The sequence below is a fragment of the Varroa destructor genome, unplaced genomic scaffold (genome assembly GCF_002443255.2).
Source record: "Varroa destructor unplaced genomic scaffold, Vdes_3.0 BEIS01000001.1, whole genome shotgun sequence".
NCBI lineage: Eukaryota > Metazoa > Arthropoda > Arachnida > Mesostigmata > Varroidae > Varroa > Varroa destructor.
The window spans coordinates 25012942-25031143 of NW_019211454.1; the positions used below are offsets into that span (position 1 = coordinate 25012942).

Consider the following 18202-nt stretch of genomic DNA (forward strand, 5'->3'; position numbering starts at 1 on the left):
TGTTATGCTAGTATTAGACAGTTTAAGGCAAATGTGCACATATTCAAGATAAAAAAAAAACCAATACATCTCAATTCGAGTACCGGGACCAAGTGTAACAACAATCGCACAAAAGCTAATATCATCCATTTTGTTTGTCGCGCTGCCCATACTTTTTTGTGTCATGACACTTGCTATTATTATAGACATTTCGAACAAATTTTATTCAACACGTCTTATGTACAGAGTCCGAAACGCACCGCACACGTAACTGTCTATACATAGTTAGTGCCATCGCCACGAGGTTGAATTATACATGTTTCAGGGCACGCAAAATCAACAAGGAACCTAAGATTACGGGTTACGTTGTCGCTGGTAGTTTTTGTTGTAACGATACCCCCTTTTGGCTTTGAAGGAGCGACAGGTCGCGTTGATGCGCGTGGGCCCCACCTTCGACGGCCGTTGAAAAATACACTGTTGCTGTTACGGTGCCGCTATTGCTCATTCTTGCCCTTTCGACGATTCTGTCTTTCTCTACATCTCTTTCTTCAAGTGTCCCGATTCGCCACTCCTGCTTATAGAGCGAGCAGGCGCTTTGGCGTTTCCTGTTTCTGCACCTCCTGCTCGTTCTGTTCTTTTTTTAGATTTCTGTTTGTACTGAGCTGCGATTGACCGCTACGTATTGAATTACTTGTTGGTTTAGCAACGGCGATGGCAAAATAATAATCCGCTGGTGACCTTAGCAATAATGTTACATGACGGCTGTTGCTTATCTGCTGCTACTTTATGGTGGTCATTACTTGCTCTTAATGAACAGTTTTCTTTCTATACACTTACGTAATGCTGAACGGAGCTTATGTTTACGGATGACGATTATGTGTGGAGAACTTCAATCCGTTTTGGGGGTATTTTGGACTTCGATTTCTGCGAATAGGGATAGACAAAAGGAGAAAAGCGATCGCATAACATTTGCAGATTATGTTTGCCTCTTAGATTATTATATATCATTCCAATAGTAAACTTGTGGTAATTGTACGGTTAGTGTAAAAATCCTAGAGATTTTACAGGGTCAACGAAATTTCGAACACTTTTGGATTAATAGTAACCAATGTGCACAGCTATGTGCTATCGGTGACTAAAGCCGAAATTGAGCAGTTCAATTAGCGTAAGGCTCAGACTGCTGTCGAGCTCAAGGAGAGCACCTTGGTCGAGAAAGAAGTAGAGCAACATTAAATTTAAACATTTAATAGGAACTATTGGGAACATTGCTACTTACCATTCTGTGGAACTGAACAGAGTTGCTTCCCCCTGCCGTTTGCGCGCTCCAGAGATGCGATCGCCTCTTCAGTGTGACATCCCGTCTTCATCTATGATAAGCAAAACAACACAGGCCATAAAAAATGGAAAATACCCGTCAGGTTTTTCTTCCGGGTGAAATCTCTGGCCTTCCACAGTTAGTCGTGTTTTTGCGACATTGCGCACCGATTTCAGCACGGTTGTTGGCAACGAAATAGTTAAATGAACGAGTCGCGGCGTATGTCACTCATACATATGTCTACTGTTTTTTACTTTCTGAACATATCAATCAACGATATATAAAGGATTTGAATATACTGTGAGTAGATATTACCTTATATTACTTATTATCCTATATTAGTATTTGTCAATTGAAAACAAAGAGATGATCATCAACAACAATTTCGTTGTAAGCCTCTCAAATGTATATTTTTTTAGGCTTTAAGTACACTCTGAAAAGAAGCGTGTTCTAAGTACGAAATTATAGATGAAAATATTTTAGTACTCCTCACTCAAAATTTATATAAATAAATAAAAAGTCGCCTAAAAACCCACTCGGTCCGACTTTTACACAAATATACATATTCACATCGAGTCGGCAAACGGTGTAGAAGAAAACAAAGCATAAAGTGGCAAGAGGTTGTAGTATAGCACCAACTCGATTTCAATATCATTGTCTACAGCATCGATTTTGGTGGTTTTGTTAACTAAATAGGCGTGCCCTCCTCGACATGGGAGCGCGTCCGCCAGTCAGAATTAGGGGATGTGGTCGTATATCACGCCGATCAGAATAAATTCTCTAATCCTTTTCGCGACAGTCTACCAAGCGAGATTGAAGCAGGATTGAAACGAAAACTCAAGAACCAGGACGCGCAACTTGGTAAGTTCTATTGGTGTGTCCTCGTACAAATCCGATATTTACCCTAATCCTAAATAAAGAAATACTAAATTAAAAAAATAAATAAATAAATAAATAAATAGGAGTTATATGATCAATATGATGTAATGGCTCAGAGTGTATTTGTTTGGCTTGCACGTAGTTAGTTGGCATATTAATAATCTGCAAATTTACTACTTTACGTATGAGTAATCAAGCAATAAATCCCATAGGGCTTCTCTTGGCCCTTGATCCATTAGCGACAGGCGATTTCTTTGTGTGCATGTACAGTTCACTGTGCAAGAAGTTGCACATCAGCCAACGTTCTTGACTAAAGTAATTCGCTAAAAGCTAAACTCGTAGAGGGGACGATGCGGTGGGCCGCAGGTAGAACGCGTTTAGGTCGATCATGCCAGCGGACCTGCGCTTGTAATTAATGATCATGTATGTATGAAACCCTAAGAACACTTCACCTGCCAGATATTTATCGTACGCGTTTACTTCATATTTCTACGTTATTCTTAGTAGTAGTACGCGTGGGTCAAACATGGAGGTATCTTCGACTTGAAAATCCCATTTGAACGCATCTATACTTGTATAAAAGAAAAGATAGTAAAGAAGTTCAGCAGGGATATGATAGTTAGGTACAGGTGAGTCTATTCGAGGACCTAGTGATATTAAATAAAGCGTATATTCAAACCCCACCCGGTCAATGATGTGTGCTGAGCATTTTTTTACGACGACAAATGACTAGAAACATCAGTGATGATTTTCGAATTTGCCACATTCTTTCTCAAGTGGTCATTTAGGTGGTCTTCCAAAGTGACTTTTTCATTATTGGCATTTGTATTCTTTCGTCACGTCGATCTCTCGTAGCCGTGCAAAAAGCCTTGAACGTTGAAAAGCCACTGAAGTCTACTTTGTAAATTGTTTCGAAAGGCTCCTACGGTAGTTTCCTTGACTTAAATCAAAATTTAAAGATTAACATCCCATGATTACAATCGATAACAGTGACTGCGCTCGACACAAGCTAAGTTCACAACGGATTTTTTCGTTCGTTACTTACCATGTGCAGCCAATTTTGCCACTACTACATGTACGTTTTGAATTACCAATTGATATTTTCTTCATTTCTGAATGACAGTGTCGCGATAGAACAACACTAGTCTAAAATTGTCTTCATTTCTTCTAGATGAATCTGTTTATTCTTTTGATTTGTTTTTAAGAAGTTCAGGGCAAATGCATTATACAAATTAGATTTTAGGTCTAAAATATTTATCCGGTACTACGAGACATTGCTGGCCTAAAATCGTCTTCTTTGTCTCATAAACGAGCCTTTTTGTTTTTTTTTTATTTTTATTGTAAATATCGAAGAAACGTTCATTTAGTCGATTATTACAATTGAATTTCAAATCAACAAGTAATCATGATTAAGGGAGCTTGAATACTGCTGAAATCGAGAAGATGATCATAAGCTATGGTGCTGTCTTACGTTGATTTTTTTCATTATTCGATGAAGCAAGCTTATTCTTCTCTCGATTCGTTTTGCGACTCTTGCGGGGCTTGGCTATAAACATTAGCGATCGAAATCTTATAGTATTAGATTTCCATTGGTGACACGTTATCGCTGGACGATCGTAGTATACTAAACATTACACATGACCATGTATACGCTTATCGTATCAGCTGCTTTCTGCTAACATTGGATGCATACGACGTTTCTACAGTTATAGGACGTTGCAGTAAACGTAAATAAATTATGGTACGCTACCATCATATAGAAGGCAATTTTATCCGAAATGTTTTGTTTATTAGTTGGATTCGTTTTAATCCTGCTTGAAATATTTGTTATCTCGCGAGCCTCGATTCAGTTACTTAGATACTTACAAATTAGATTTACTGACCATACAAGCATGGCTTTGATGGTTGTTTTTGTTACTAATGTATATTGTTTCAAGTTGTTTCATCTTGAATTGCATTCATATAAGGCCTACTATAGGTAGCGTTTTTACGAACATGTTATTAACATAAAATGCAGCAATTGCTTAAAACGTATCCTTTTTTTAGAAAATCTTTAACAGAACTATGCGTGCTAAGTGTGAGCATATTGGAATATAATAAAGCAAAGTTTTTTTAGATGCCTAAATATCATCAACCCTCGAAAAAATTGTTGTTATTATTTGACATTATTCGTTTTCAGGTGACGGATTCGCGCAGGCGTTCATGCACGTTCTGGTCATATTGATCGGAGATTACCGTTCGGGATTCCGACAAAACCCGCGGACAGGGAAGGTCAGCTGATTTCTTCGTATATTTTGCTAATCAATTTTGACTTGCTTTGGTAGCTAGGACAAAGCCGTTCGCCAGGAGTTTTCACTGTATTGGCAGAGCCGAAAATATTGTTTTTTTCTTACCATGATGACCTGGGCCCTAAACAGGTGTGAAATGTTAGCCCGAACCATCCCTAAAGTTGAAAAACGAATTTTAAGAACTTGGCTGATTCCTGAAGAAAATGTTCCGTTGGATGTGGCACAGGGTAATGATTTAGTATCAAAGACATGTCATGGTAGGATCAGCTGCTTCAATATCATAAGGCGGACGGAAAGCTATAACGCGATGTATGAACTGATCAAATATGTCAGTTTAAACATAAACACCCTCTCGCTGAATTGCTGAATTCAAATGGTTGCTTAGAAAAACAAGAAGCGCAAGAACTTGAATTGGCCATACCCGTACTCCTCGTATAAATAATGCCGTGATAAATCGACGGATTTAGCTTATCATATTATAGAGCACACATATTTCATAGTGTGCAAATGGCTTTAGTACTATTTTGTTATAACAAATGTTACCCTCTGTGATTTCTGTTTTATTTCCAGTTGGACTTCGATAAAGAACGCTTTCTGCAGGCCCAACCTTCTTCGCTACGCCCATTTCTAGAAGGAATGCTACAGCTTCAGATATTCGCTGAATTTGTTGAAAATCGGATGCGGCGTGTAAATGAGCCTATTTCAGATAGATTCGAGATCGAAACGGCCATACTCAATAAAAATAGCCACAAGTAAGTACAGTTATTTCTTATATTATAATAGCCCCATAAATGTCACTAAAAAGAGGAGAAGCGTGGTAGGGAAGTTCGGAAAAAAGTGTGCGTGGAAAGAGACAAAGAAAAGTAAGCAAAGCTAGTGAGGGAGAGAGCAACGACTCGTCGAAAAGAAAAAAAAGCGGTACATAGATAAATGGGCTGAAGAGAGGAAAAGGCAGAGAGGGTAAATAGAAAGGGCAGTGGGATAGAGTCATAGAGCTTAAAAGAGAGAGAGGAAAAAGTAAGAGTGGTAAGATGAGGGAAAAACATGAGTAAGGTCATTGGAAATGGGTCGACGAGCCTGCTGACCTCATTCCACGGGATATGATATAGAGTCGGCCCATTGTTGGCTTCTAAAATTTTATTAGAAGTTTTAATTTAACTAACTTATATTTATTTGTTCGCACTTTCTTGTTTTGTCGTTTCTATAAGGTTCAAGTATAAAGAGTGGCTTCAGCAAAAGCCGGCATCTGCTGTTCGATCAGCGTACAAACAGGTGAAGCAGACGGGAAATCTTGTGAAAGACAAGAGCCGTAAGGCAGTCAAGGACATCCAGACTAGAATGAACAGTGGTGCACACAATGGCCATCACATGGGCCAGATCTCTGGCCCGCATGACAAGCTAAGGCGCCACAGCGCCAGTGGTCCACCACCTCTACAAAGAATGCACACTTCACCGAATATTCGTCTGACCCAGCCAATTGAACGAGTCGTCCCTCCGGAAAGACCAACGCCACCAAGACGTCCTACATCACCACCGCCTGCAGTGCCAGTTGTCAATGACCTCATCTGTCTTGACGATTCGCCAAAGAAACACATCAGTGGTCTGCCGAATGGTAACAGCGTCCTCGATGGATTCGAGGACAGTTTCGTTCCTTTAAATGGGCATACTAGCGGTGCAAATGGCCAGCAGCCGAACGGAGCGTCTGCGCAAAATGAAGTAGCGAAAGGTGCAGTGCACATGCGTGGAAGCACCAGTGCTCGAACCGCTGGAGGACGCTCTACTATCCCGCCGTTAAGCAACTCAACGTTTCACACATCAGCTTCCGACAATGTTCTCATAAGTAAATTCTACTCAGATTTTGACTCGAGACCTTCACCAGTGTCTCCTGTCAAGGTGCAAGAACTAATTGCGAACTTTAGTGGCCTGCAAATGAATCTGAAGAATCCAGTTGGTGCTGACCCAGCTGCTGGCGAACTTCTAAATGGGAGAGACGCAGCAAGTTCTCTTCCAGTTCTACAGCCGCCGCCACGAAAAATGGATTTGAAGAGGCATCCCCATCCGTCTCGGCCACCGAGAGCCCACGTTCTCCATCTGTTGAATGAGGACACGATGGAAGGGGGAGTCGCACCGCCATCGGCTCTTTCCGAATGGACGGCACCTCAGAAAGTTGCACCCACAAATCCTTTTTCTCATCACCTGTAGCTTTTTGAGGTCGAGGACAATACACAAATCAAAGGATCGGCGGTTCCATTTGACGAGTCATTTGTATCATTGTCTTTTTCAGTGCCTACCAGGTACATGCCAAGAGACCCTAACCCTCTTCCATCTTTTTGGCAGTCATCAAAATAGAAAGATACGTAAGACCTATTCAACGTTGGGTCATCGTCTCAACACTGATTGTTATGTACACGCAATGGACAAAAACATGGCCTGTGATGAACTGCTTACAAACAGTGCGTATATGGCAAAAACAAGAAGCAATTATTAGTAATCAAGACTGACTTGTTCTATCAAAGCCTCGTCTTCCTCTTACCACAAAAATCCCTATCAATATGAGATTCAAGATGTAACGTAAAAGCTTTTGTCGTCTTACTGTACATATATAGGCTATATATATATATATATGTATATATATATATATATATATATATATATACTGTTAATGTTATTGAGTGAGGGAGTGTACGACAGCAACGGTTGTTGCTAGATGAATATAGCAAATAAATATATAAAGTAAAAAGCAGAAAAACAAAAGAGATTTTATGCGCAAAATATATAAAAGTATAAAAATTTATTTTCCTGTGCCAAATTTAAACCGCGTTTTTATTTAAACGATAGCAAAAATCTAAAGCGAGCGAATTCGGTGAATTACACGATGGATAACACAACACATGCTTGGCAAAACTAATTATGGACGTGACTAAATCAAGCAGTGTAGAGCGAACAAATAGAAAAATAGCAAACCTGACCTAAAGTTATGTATTCAAATTAATTAAAAAGTTTAGTGTGTATTCATCGCAGACAGTAATGCATTTTAGTACATTACTGCTAGCCCATTTAAACAAGCAAAAGTTATTGCCTGTCAAAAATATTGTCTGTAAGGTGCATTCGGAATCTGATGGTATCAGTAAAACTAAGAATATTCCTATGACGACATCTGCGCGGAACAAGCGTCGCTTATTCGCTAATTAACGTCGCTTTGGCTGCAGCAAAGATGCCTAGTTCTCTTCGATTGTATGCCTTCAGGTTGAATAAAACTCTGGACGTCATCAGGTCTAAACGGTTCTGGTAAATGTTCATAGACATTCCGTTTGTCCGAATCTGTCAATGTTAATGCCCTAGAAACTGATGCCTATAGGAAATAGCCCAATACGTTTTTGGTCAAACCAAAAAAAGTCATGCAAAAATTGAGTGGTCTTGAATAACACACTACGCATGTAAACTTTAATGCAGTAGTTGCTATATTTTAAATTCGGTGCAAATCCGTAGCAGAAAGTACGAGATAAAGTTGTAACCTCACGCCAGGTACATAAAACGAGTAACGATTGAAGGTTCAATCGAGCATGTCATGGTGCTAGTTGACACAATTATACAATGGTCCTAACAGGTTGTATTTAGTTGCATTCGGTGCGGGTTGATTACCTATGCCGCAACAATTACATTCTTCAATAACTGGTAATCGGTAAGATGCCCACAGATCATTCATTCAAATCTGCCGCAGATTTTTGGCTGAACACTTCTAAGATATTTGCTTGTAAGCTGCTATCATTAGCAGCACCTTTTAAGTTAGTTTCTGTATAACATATTTCTAGACGCCGATAGCCTCATTGTAAAGAACTTCAAAAGGATGAAGTGCCCCGATCATGTCTAGGGCAAGACAATATGCTGTGTTTAATAAAAAAACGTTATTGACTTTAAAGATTAGTCGAATAGCTACCGTGAAACATTCATCAGTCGATTGCAAGGAACGACGAAGCACTCTATAGTGATGTATCTTGTTCGAATAGCTTTAATAGTGTTTACGGTGTATGAACCGTGTAACTGGGGAGCTGCGCTTCAGGTGTATAATACGACAGAGCAAACGTCGATAAAAAGTATCAACAATGAAACAAATGAGAGCAAGCTTCAGACGTTCGGTCAAAGTCAAACTTCAGAACAGGCTTCCACAGCACACAATGCCGAAGTCAACACGACAGAGGACGATAGCGGTCGAATGCCACGATACTTGATTTTTGTGATTGACTACTTCGTGAATTTGACCTCGTTCAAAAATGGTGATTCTAAACAAGCTATAGACTTACCGGAATCTTCAAATCTAATTCAATTTCCTTATAATTTAAATATGAAAGGATTCGTAAATCCATTTAATTCTAGCGTCTTGGCAGATAATTCGGGATCGCGGAAGGCACAAGCCGCGTTGTCAAGCAAACTCGCCGCGAGAAAGGCCGAAGATGAGAGAAGCGAACAGAAGCGTTCGGACTCTAGTCTCTTGTTTCTCATTGAGGTAAAGAAATCAAAAATTAGTTGCTAAAATTCTCTTTTAGCAGAATAACGGTTTCTTTAGTGAATCTATGAAAAATTGCAGTGTATACATGTAGTAGCCTTGAAAACCAGCCTGAATATGGTTACTTTAAATGTGAAGAAACAAATCAAGATCGAAGGAAATTTCTAGCAGCTAAAGATTATATAGAAAGTAGGTTTTTTAAATATAATATGAAACTACTAATAATCCAAGAAATTGAAGGAAAATTATTGATTATAATTAAAATTTTTTGCGCAGGTTGTCCTCGTCGTGACGGTGTCAGCCGTCGTTCTTAGCTTGCTGCTGAAAAAACCCTCCGCTCGCCCAGTTCTTCCCATACTTGGTGGAGGCAAACCTACTGTGGGCCTACCTCCGTATGTTTAAAAAGAAATTAAATAACTCAACCAACTAACACTCGGTAAAAAATGGAAGAACGAGTTTACTGAATCAAGTGGGCGGACCTTTTGTCTAACGACAGTTGCATGTCGAAAGTTTTTGACAAAATATGACCATTTGCATGTGATAAACTGTGTGTATTTAGTCTCTTAATAGATCTAGCAATAGCTTTCTTTCGAAAAGTGTAACGTCTACAAAAAACGAGTGGTTCTGCAACTATGTAAATGGAGCCACAATTGCAAAGGATACTTCAGCACAAATAAAAGCTCGGTTGTATTGTTCAATATAGAACGCGAGTCCCATTGTATGTCTCGTCATAATCACGATCATCATCATCAGTGAGGACAGTTAATCAACAAAATCATAAGTGCTAGACTCGCACGAATTTGGGTTAACCTATAGTGTATTTTTTAATGAATTTAATATGATGAGAATAAGAACGTTACTACCAGTAATTGATTTGGGTATGTCTCGAGCGACATGTGCCGGCAACAATTGAAGTTTCGGTGGAACAAAACCCAACTGCCAAAAAATGGATTTGTTGTGGAAATTTCGTATAAAATTGCTGTATGAAAATACCGATATACCGATTCACTTCAATGATGTACCAGTATGACAGGTGAACGTTAAAACTTACTAATATAACCCTAGACATAACTTAGAGCGTTTATGGTGTACAGTAAATCGCAACAATTGGTACGTCAATGCAAACTTACTCTAGATTTTATAGACTAAAGAAGAAAAGTGATTCAAATAGTCAGTCGAATACCAGTTTGGTGGAAGGAGGTGCTTTGCATGAGCATGAATATTCCGCGGCAGTTTTAGGGGATCATATTAGTCCCTATTTAGCCAGATTCAATTAGTAACCGGACAGCTCATTTGAAACAGAGCGCAATAATTCGTACCGTTGTTTTACTAGGTTCGAACAAAGTGTGATAGTACGTAATAAAAACCAATTGCCTTTCAAAGGCTTCTATGTGAATATTAGAGGATATGTCAATTAATGGATAAGTTGCGTATTTTATTATAGTGCATTTTTCTCCTGATCTTATTACAAGAGTTGAATTGCCTTTTGGACAAATGATAGACCTTCTGTGTTGAGTCACTGAACAACCAATGGTGAAGCTGCATTTACTCCAGCTATCGGTTAAGGCTAGGTCACGAATATTAGCTTTATATTTTATTAGCAGAGATATTAATGTAGATTTTTTTGCCGAAGACAACGAAGAGGTGGTGAAGAAGATTAGAAATAGATGACACTTTCCTGGAGATGCAAGCGATAATTGTTATGGGAGAAGTAACTGAATTTGGCAAGGCATGCTAGGATTTCAAAATATATCGGGCCAATTTGACAGTACAAATAGAGCAATTTATACTTAATATTCGTATTATACTTTAATATAATATGCAGTATTTCTAGTAATGTACCTAAATTTGAAGTACGGTTTAGTCTAAAAGTGCACATTAAGGTCGGAGAAAACGCAGGGCTACATTCTATAGTACAGTTTACACTATACAAAATAAGTGTGCCAAAGTCAACGATTTTCATATTGCACTGTATATCTAATGTTAATATCCTTAAAGGGCGTCGTGCAACAAAAATTCTTTGGACTGCTATATTTGACGGCAAAAAAGTAATGACAACCTGGTAAATCACGGTTGTCAGTCAATAGATTCACTTCACCTCGACATTTTAGTTATGCCTTTCTCAGTTTATTTGTGAAGTAGGTTAATTTTATCATATAAATTTTATATATATTATTTTAGCTCTATAAACCAGTTTGTTTAGCCCTCAACAACTGCTTACGTTCTCAGTTATGTCTGCTAGTATTTTCATGCGATACGCAAACGATAGTATCTGAATGATATGAAGTTATAAGCATCTACACTGCTATAGCGAAGCGCTTCATTCTAGGTTGTTCCATATCGATACACAGATAAAGGAGTCTCATACCGTTGATGTGCGCGTTCTTACTGTGAATCAAGTACTACATTGCAAACTTTTCGACTTCGAATATTTACCTCGAACAACTGGAAACGATGAAGCCTGAATGAACAACTGAAACAATAGAAGATTGAATTAGTTTTCAGGCACTTTGAATGTGAGCCTTACAGGGCTTAAATTGAAGTGAACCGAAGATTCTTGTGATTGAATTTCGGTTCAGTCCTCGACCAGAAAACTGCTGATGTGTTCGAAGATTTCTCGGCGAATGGGAACTCAACTCCTTGTTTTCATGACAAAAAGATCTGAGCATAAGTAGTACATCAAACCGGTATTCAAGTACTGTTCATTTTCTGACGAGTCTATATTGCTCAGGTGCATTGAGCAACAATTTTCTAGCGTTAGTACAATGGGTTGGTGGTTTTTTCCAAATCGCAACGATGACCACACAGTACTCGCGAAATATCTAAGTGGGGGACCTTACGGACTCGGGGACCCCAATGATAAGAGTTTGCGAAAGGTTGAAAAAGAAATTCTAATTCCTAAATTGATGCGTGATCGGACGAAAGCGGTAAGCTACTGTCGGAGTATTCAGGAGTCTGCAGGCATCCTGCAGCTCGTCCTGCTTTATTTCCATATTAGTTACAATTAGCGCTATATATCGGTATCCTAAGTTTTTGGGGATGATTCATCAAGATTAGCTATGTGAAAACCCTCTAGCTTCCATCATATCATGTTGACAGTAATTAAAATTTTGTCATTAGAGTTGCGTAGGTTGTTTTATGATATGAGAGAGAAATTTCAGATAATAGAAGATGATGAAAGCATGTCTTAGATTGAGTTTGGAGTACTATATTAAATGAACAAGTCAGTCTATTAATTTCCTAATTAAGGATTCCTAATTACGTATTACGCTTTGCACTCTTAACCCAAATTTTAAAATAAGAAAGGCATTTGATAAATTATGACGTGAGTCATTTCAACCAAAAGCTTACTATAGCTTATGGTATGTGCTTTCTAATGCTCCAGGAAAAGTGCGCAGCTGAGGTAAAGGCATTTGGCGAATGTGCTAAACGTGAAGGATTGTCAGTCGTTTTCAACTGTCGAAGAGAAAATGACGCCATGAAGTCCTGCATGGTAAGGTGGTACACAGACTCCCAGTTCAAGGAAGAGTGTACCCAGCAATATTTAGCCGATCGGACGCATTATCGTGAAACTGGTATCAAAAAGAAGAGAATGCCAAGAGGGGCCGTAAGGCCTGATGCAACCCCCGAAGTACCAACGTAATGAACGGTGCTGCTTATCCTTACAGGCTTATTATATTAGTTGAATAAAACTTGACATTTTATAAGTAAAAAAAATAAACGAGGACACTCTACTAATGTCTCTAGAAAAGCATTCATTTTAGTAGATTCTACAGTGACGTTTTTTTTAAGTGTGCATTAAAAAAGACTATTCTTTAAAGTATTTAACGTAAAATTAGTTGTGCAAAATCAGTAAGAGGAACAAATACAAACCAGGAATGACCGAGTCATACCCTAACAGAAAATAAAGTCAGGACATTTTCGCGACGAAGATCCACCGATCCGTAGTCCTATCATAAGTATTGTAGATTTTATGCTTACGAGAGGTTTTATCAATGAGATATTCATCTAGGCATATTTTTTCCTTGATAAAATATTCAGGAACAGTAAGAGTGAACCTATCTCATCCGTTTACTCACAGGCTTTTGCCAGTGTTTCTGGGGCTGTTTACCTGTGGTTATCGAAATCAATGCCTTCCGTACAGCTCGATTTTATCAGCCCGGAGTGTGAGACTCAAACATGCGGAATTTGCTCGCGTTCTGAAAATAGGTTTAGTTCAATTTCTCCACGGAGTTAGACTTCTTGCATAGCCATGCTAAAATCGCTTGAGCAGAAAGCTGCGATAAAATTTGACCCTTCCGTGTAGGCAAAAAGGACACCGGCTGTTTCTTGAAATTTCTAAGAAGAATCTAACTCTCGGCTACTGATACGACGTTCTTAAGAGGATCCATCTGGACTTTGAAACTAACTTTTATGCTAATAGGAGCATGAAAGTTATGTAACGTATAACGTACCAAACGAATTAAAGTACTTAGGCTAATGGTCCAAGTTTTTAGTCAGATGGGCGCAAATACGCCAGTGCGGTTTAAATTCACACGGGAAGTCAAGCAATTCTTATCTGGCGAAGTCAAAACAGCATAATTTACTATTTGTATACAGGAGCTACGGTTTGCCACAACCTTCGCACCGTCAATATCAGCGAAACCGGCACTGCCAGTGCTACTAAATTTATGGAATGCTCAATGTTAAAACACTTAACTGTATGGAGCACACTATGCTTTTTATAAAGTGTCTCCTACGAAAACGAAAAGCGTGTGAAACGTAGAGAAACAAATTTTGCTAAATATACCAAGAAACACTCGCTTTACTACACTTTATCATATATTTATACCATTACATTCGTTCCAATATCTGCATTCTGCTTTACACTAAGTTCCAGTTCTCTTCTGATGTTCCTGTTTATCTGGTTTTAAATTTCCGTAATCAGTACAATTGACGAAGCAATTACACGCATTCCTCATGTTCAGTTTAAGGAAACTTTGTACACCGCCGATGCCGTCAAACGACGCAAGCCCGGCTGTAGGTGTTGTCATCTGCTTATCAGCCGAGCTCTGACATCCGTCGTATTCATTCTACGGCCAGTTAGCACCGTAGCCTGGCTGCATAGCCACTCTTCTACTTGAATACAACCGTATCAAGCATAGCTCCAAGACACTGGACAATATTGGAGGTCATAAGAACGTTGACCTTTTCTTCGAGATGTCTTTTTGGGTCTTGCTTGCCCACATTCTTGATAGCCAGCTGTTCGGGTGTCATTTTATCCTCTTCTTCGAGCGCCTTATGATACGCCTTGGCAAGCTTTAACATTTCATCCACAGTTGCCTTATTGTGTTCACTATGTTCCTAAAATATAGGCCATTTCAAAGAAAAAAAGGTAAAACTCTTGCTTAATACACAGTAACTAAAAAGAAAACTATGAGTAGATATTATGCTTAAGAAAAATGCAAGTGCACGCTAGTATTATTTGGTTGAACTTATTATATAATAATAACTTGTGACTATAAGCAAGATAGAATTACCAGGTACTATTAGCTTCCGCATACACGGAGCACCTCGGTATGCCGCTTGAGCTATCCTACCTTATATTCTTGCAAGATAAGCCCCTCTTCCCAGGACTTTTTGTTGAGGTTTAGGAGCATCTTTTGCTCTAGCTCATTTTTCCTGTAGTTTATTGAGATTGAATAGTAATGCCGATTGAGGCCGTGGATGAGAGCCTGAATCGACGGTTTATTCAGATGTCCAAGATTTGACGTGGTTTGTCGAGGCTCCTGATTAAGCACCATCATGTTAGCCTGAATCAATCTGTGGAATCACCAAAAAGATGCATCAATAACGTGACATGTCAGAATTATTTAAGAGTAAAATGAGAGGCCATTTTTTTTACCAGACTAAACAAGAAATAAAAGCCTATTTTCTTTTATTCTGTGGCTGCAATTTATTGGCCAGACACTGTGTTTTATGCGGAATACGACAGAACATTGCGATAAAGCTGAAGTTTTGGAAGCTCTGTCCGTTCTGCGTACCATCAACAAAACCAGTAGGTCAGGTTATCTAGGTGATGGCCCAACATTTCAGCGTCACAAGATAGTCACTGCCTAATTCGCGGTGTGGCATTCTTTTTGAAAGCAATGATATTGACTAATTCAAAATAATGCCATAACTATAGACTTAAACGTCAGCATAGCAAAAATTACCTCTTAGCTCGACTAAAATATTCAAATATCGACGGTGCTCATATACTCAAACTTACCAAATAGAAAGTCAGTATTTTGCAAACACTCGCCTTAAATGTCGAGACCTTGATGTTTAGGAAACCAGCAAGTACCTACCTAATCGCTGCTAACGACACAAACTTATAAGTTGGCCAATTTTTGAGTGGACTTGCGACTATAGATTCTACTTTATTGTTGAACAAAAATGTTTCTGAACTTTGATTAGCCTTTAGATCAACTGGTTTAATCTACACAATGTTCTCTGGAAACAAATGCGACTGATCAGTTTGCAGTTGTCTAGTGAGAGTGTGCGATGGCATATGATGGTTTCAGAGAAGTCCTTAGCAGTTTAAATGATGTTGGTCTGCTCAGCTGGCACGATCAGCGACTACTATTCGAATTATACGTATTGTATTTAACTGGAAAAACATTTTCCGCAGAACCTCCTATCAGTAAATCGGCATTTAACTTGCTGAGGTAAGTACTTACCGGAAAGCGTCAATGACTACTTTTCCTTTGACCGATTGAATCGGATCAATAACAACTGCAACTGCGCGATCCGTTAACTGTTCGAATGACTGTTGTGTATTGATGTCGACGCCGGAAAGCCAGCAACCAAACCCTGGATGCGAATGATACCATCCGACGACCATTTCTGGCCGACCTGTCTGTTTCAGCATATCTAGCATTTTTGCCTGAAATACGGGATCGACAGCTTCCACGGAAACGCCAGTACCTGAAAATCGGTATTACGTATGCAAAACAAATACTTGAATAAACAAAACGAGCAAGAACAAACCTCTACCTGTAACATGATCTTTAAGCAAAACCTAGGTTACTTCTCTCCACACGGAATTGTTCAGCCATAAAGCAATATCAAAATTATATATCGATACATTTTGTGCTTGGCTTCGTGTTCGAAAAGCCAGTGCCATCGACGTATTATACGCAGTATATGGTTGAGAAAGGCAAGCTGAAAGTATCTGTAGCCTATAGTGGCTTTCAAATGACGTACCTGACTGTGGCATGGCGAAGACATCATCGACGCGAACAGTATAGTCATCAACAAACTCGCCCAACATAAGACCCATAACCTCCATGGGCACACCGGCCCGACCATGCTTCAACATTTTGAGAAGGGCCAACGATGAAATATACACTTGTTCAGCGGTGTCAACCACTGGACCATCTGTATTTGGAGGAGGCTATAAATACACATGGATAAATATAGCAAAAATGCACTACATCACAGAACTGCTAAGCAAGTATCGGAATAATTTTGCACTGGCGGTTTATAAGTGTTTTTTTTCTATATTTTTTCTGGCACTCACTCCCTATCCATATTATTTGTATACCCACGATTGGCGAAGCTGTGCGCTTTGTCGTAGATATATTAGTTCAACTCCCTTAGGGAAAAAACTGAGATGGAAGACTGTGTTTTTTTATTTACTCATACGTATATCAATGTTTCCTTTCCGCTAAATATTACTGGGTGGTGGCTGCTTAGGGCGAAATATACCACATAGCAAAAATCCAATAGAAACCCTTAATCAAATCAGTTAAAGGCGCTGTGCTAACAGTGACTATGCTAAGAAAAAAATAAGCACAAGAATGATGATTGCGTTTCAGGCTACATACGAGATGGAAGCATCAGCTGTCATGTATAATGTACTGGAGTGGCATTTACAACAGGAACATATACTCCGAGACCCTTTTCGTTTCTACTTGGAGATAAAAGGTTACCGAACCATTACTGATACTAAACCGTTTGTTTTGCTGTTTCCTCATTCCTGTACTAATTGTTTTCCCAGGTTTTTCAAGCGCCACCAACCATTTTCCAAGAGAAATAGGAGTAGCTAAATACGTCACAAGTTTCTGTCTATTGTTATTATTAAGCTATTAAATAACCTGCGATTCGACTGCGTATCAACTAATAAGCATAAGTCACAATACAAGAATCTCGAATAAGCAAATATGAAAAACACGCCATATAGGTAATTTGACAGCAATAAAGATTGTAAACAATCCCTAAATGTGTTTAAACACAGGCTATTCGTGAAGATATTAACCTTATATGGCTAATGCGACAAAAATTTGGTGATATTTTCAGATGCAGGATTCATGTAAAATACATGACATTTATAGATACAGTATTATCGGTTTCAAAAACTATTGTAAATGGGCTTCACGCTTTTTTGATATCTTTAACCTGACTGAAAGAAAACGATCTCTTTTTATCAGTCTAAGAAAAAAAACTTTTTAGAGTTAGGCAGCCTCATCGACAGGGTTTTGTCGCCAACTGGAAACTTCAAGATAGAAACAACATTTTGTTTATATCGAGAAACTTTCGAGAATATGCCATTGTGTGCTCAGTTAGGATCGTACATCACAACGACATGAACTATAAAAGAGTCTTAATTAGCAGATTTAAAGCTGTTAACATACATGACATTCTGTTCTGGGCCATGGCTTGTCTTAACCCGAAAGCCAGAAATCGTAGCGAATAAACTCAATATTTTCTTTCTTTAATCTAAAATAACACGATTCTAGGACTGCTCCAAATAATATAATAATTGTAATACTTACTTGTCCAAGTCCCGACAGACCTCCGCCAAACCTCAAAATTCTTTCCATAATGACAAATTTTTCACTAGCCTAAAAGCACTTCTTACACTAAGGAACTAGTTTGCACACACACAATCAGACACGGATTAAAAATAATACACCGTCGCTAACGATCCTAAGCTTTCAGTCCTATTGCCCACTCGTACCCTGCCTGTGAATAACAAGCCGAAACCACAAAGTGTACGTCGTACACTTTGTGTTTCTCACAGTGGGTGAGTGATTCTGCAAAACCGGCTTGCAGACAGCTTTAGCTCGCGGCTCGCAGCCCGGACAACAATAAACAACTTGATAACCGTCCGTAGAGTACAAACAATATACAGACTAGATAACTCAGGGGGTCTGGACGTACACTGTACATTTGTTGCGCTAGATCAGTAATGACAATTCAATGATACTACTA

The 18202-nt window shown here is 38.9% G+C and overlaps 4 protein-coding genes and 1 long non-coding RNA gene across 23 annotated transcripts in view; 3 read left to right on the forward strand and 2 right to left on the reverse strand.

Moving 5' to 3' along the window:
* The window catches only part of LOC111253286 (DENN domain-containing protein 1B), a 45567-nt gene extending 38297 nt beyond the window's left edge, over nt 1-7270 (forward strand). For 17 of the 18 annotated variants that reach the window (XM_086976839.1, XM_086976837.1, XM_086976835.1 and 14 more), the window contains 4 exons: nt 1991-2155; nt 4353-4444; nt 5032-5213; nt 5670-7270. In XM_086976839.1, coding sequence (XP_086832965.1) covers nt 1991-2155; nt 4353-4444; nt 5032-5213; nt 5670-6663 — 1433 coding nt within the window. In that variant the 3' untranslated portion in view covers nt 6664-7270. The remainder of the gene's footprint in view (nt 1-1990; nt 2156-4352; nt 4445-5031; nt 5214-5669) is intronic. The other variant, XM_022812512.2, reaches the window with a different exon arrangement.
* On the reverse strand, nt 177-4361 carry LOC147758425 (uncharacterized). The gene is made up of 3 exons (XR_015318619.1): nt 3645-4361; nt 1256-1346; nt 177-903 (listed from the first exon to the last, which is right to left on the reverse strand). It is a non-coding gene; the product is annotated as an uncharacterized LOC147758425 (long non-coding RNA).
* A 142-nt stretch (nt 7271-7412) lies between the features above and the next one.
* LOC147758426 (uncharacterized) lies at nt 7413-10361 on the forward strand. Of its 2 annotated transcripts, XM_086976844.1 has the most exons (3): nt 7413-8735; nt 8847-8965; nt 9242-10361. In XM_086976844.1, the coding sequence occupies exons 1-3, from the start codon at nt 8450-8452 to the stop codon at nt 9365-9367; spliced, it is 531 nt and encodes a 176-aa protein (XP_086832970.1). In that variant the 5' UTR covers nt 7413-8449; the 3' UTR covers nt 9368-10361. The 2 variants fall into 2 exon arrangements, with proteins under 2 accessions (XP_086832970.1, XP_086832969.1); XM_086976843.1 differs by having other exon boundaries at nt 7413-8965.
* A 931-nt stretch (nt 10362-11292) lies between these two features.
* On the forward strand, nt 11293-12736 carry LOC111250388 (COX assembly mitochondrial protein homolog). The gene is made up of 2 exons (XM_022805582.2): nt 11293-11892; nt 12351-12736. The coding sequence occupies exons 1-2, from the start codon at nt 11731-11733 to the stop codon at nt 12606-12608; spliced, it is 420 nt and encodes a 139-aa protein (XP_022661317.1). The 5' UTR covers nt 11293-11730; the 3' UTR covers nt 12609-12736.
* A 1032-nt stretch (nt 12737-13768) lies between these two features.
* On the reverse strand, nt 13769-18041 carry Rpn11 (regulatory particle non-ATPase 11). Its single transcript, XM_022795017.2, has 5 exons — nt 17764-18041; nt 16193-16382; nt 15667-15913; nt 14545-14767; nt 13769-14308 (listed from the first exon to the last, which is right to left on the reverse strand). Exons 1-5 carry the CDS (start codon nt 17809-17811, stop codon nt 14081-14083), a joined length of 936 nt encoding a protein of 311 aa, XP_022650752.1. The 5' UTR covers nt 17812-18041; the 3' UTR covers nt 13769-14080.
* Nucleotides 18042-18202: the final 161 nt, after the last annotated feature.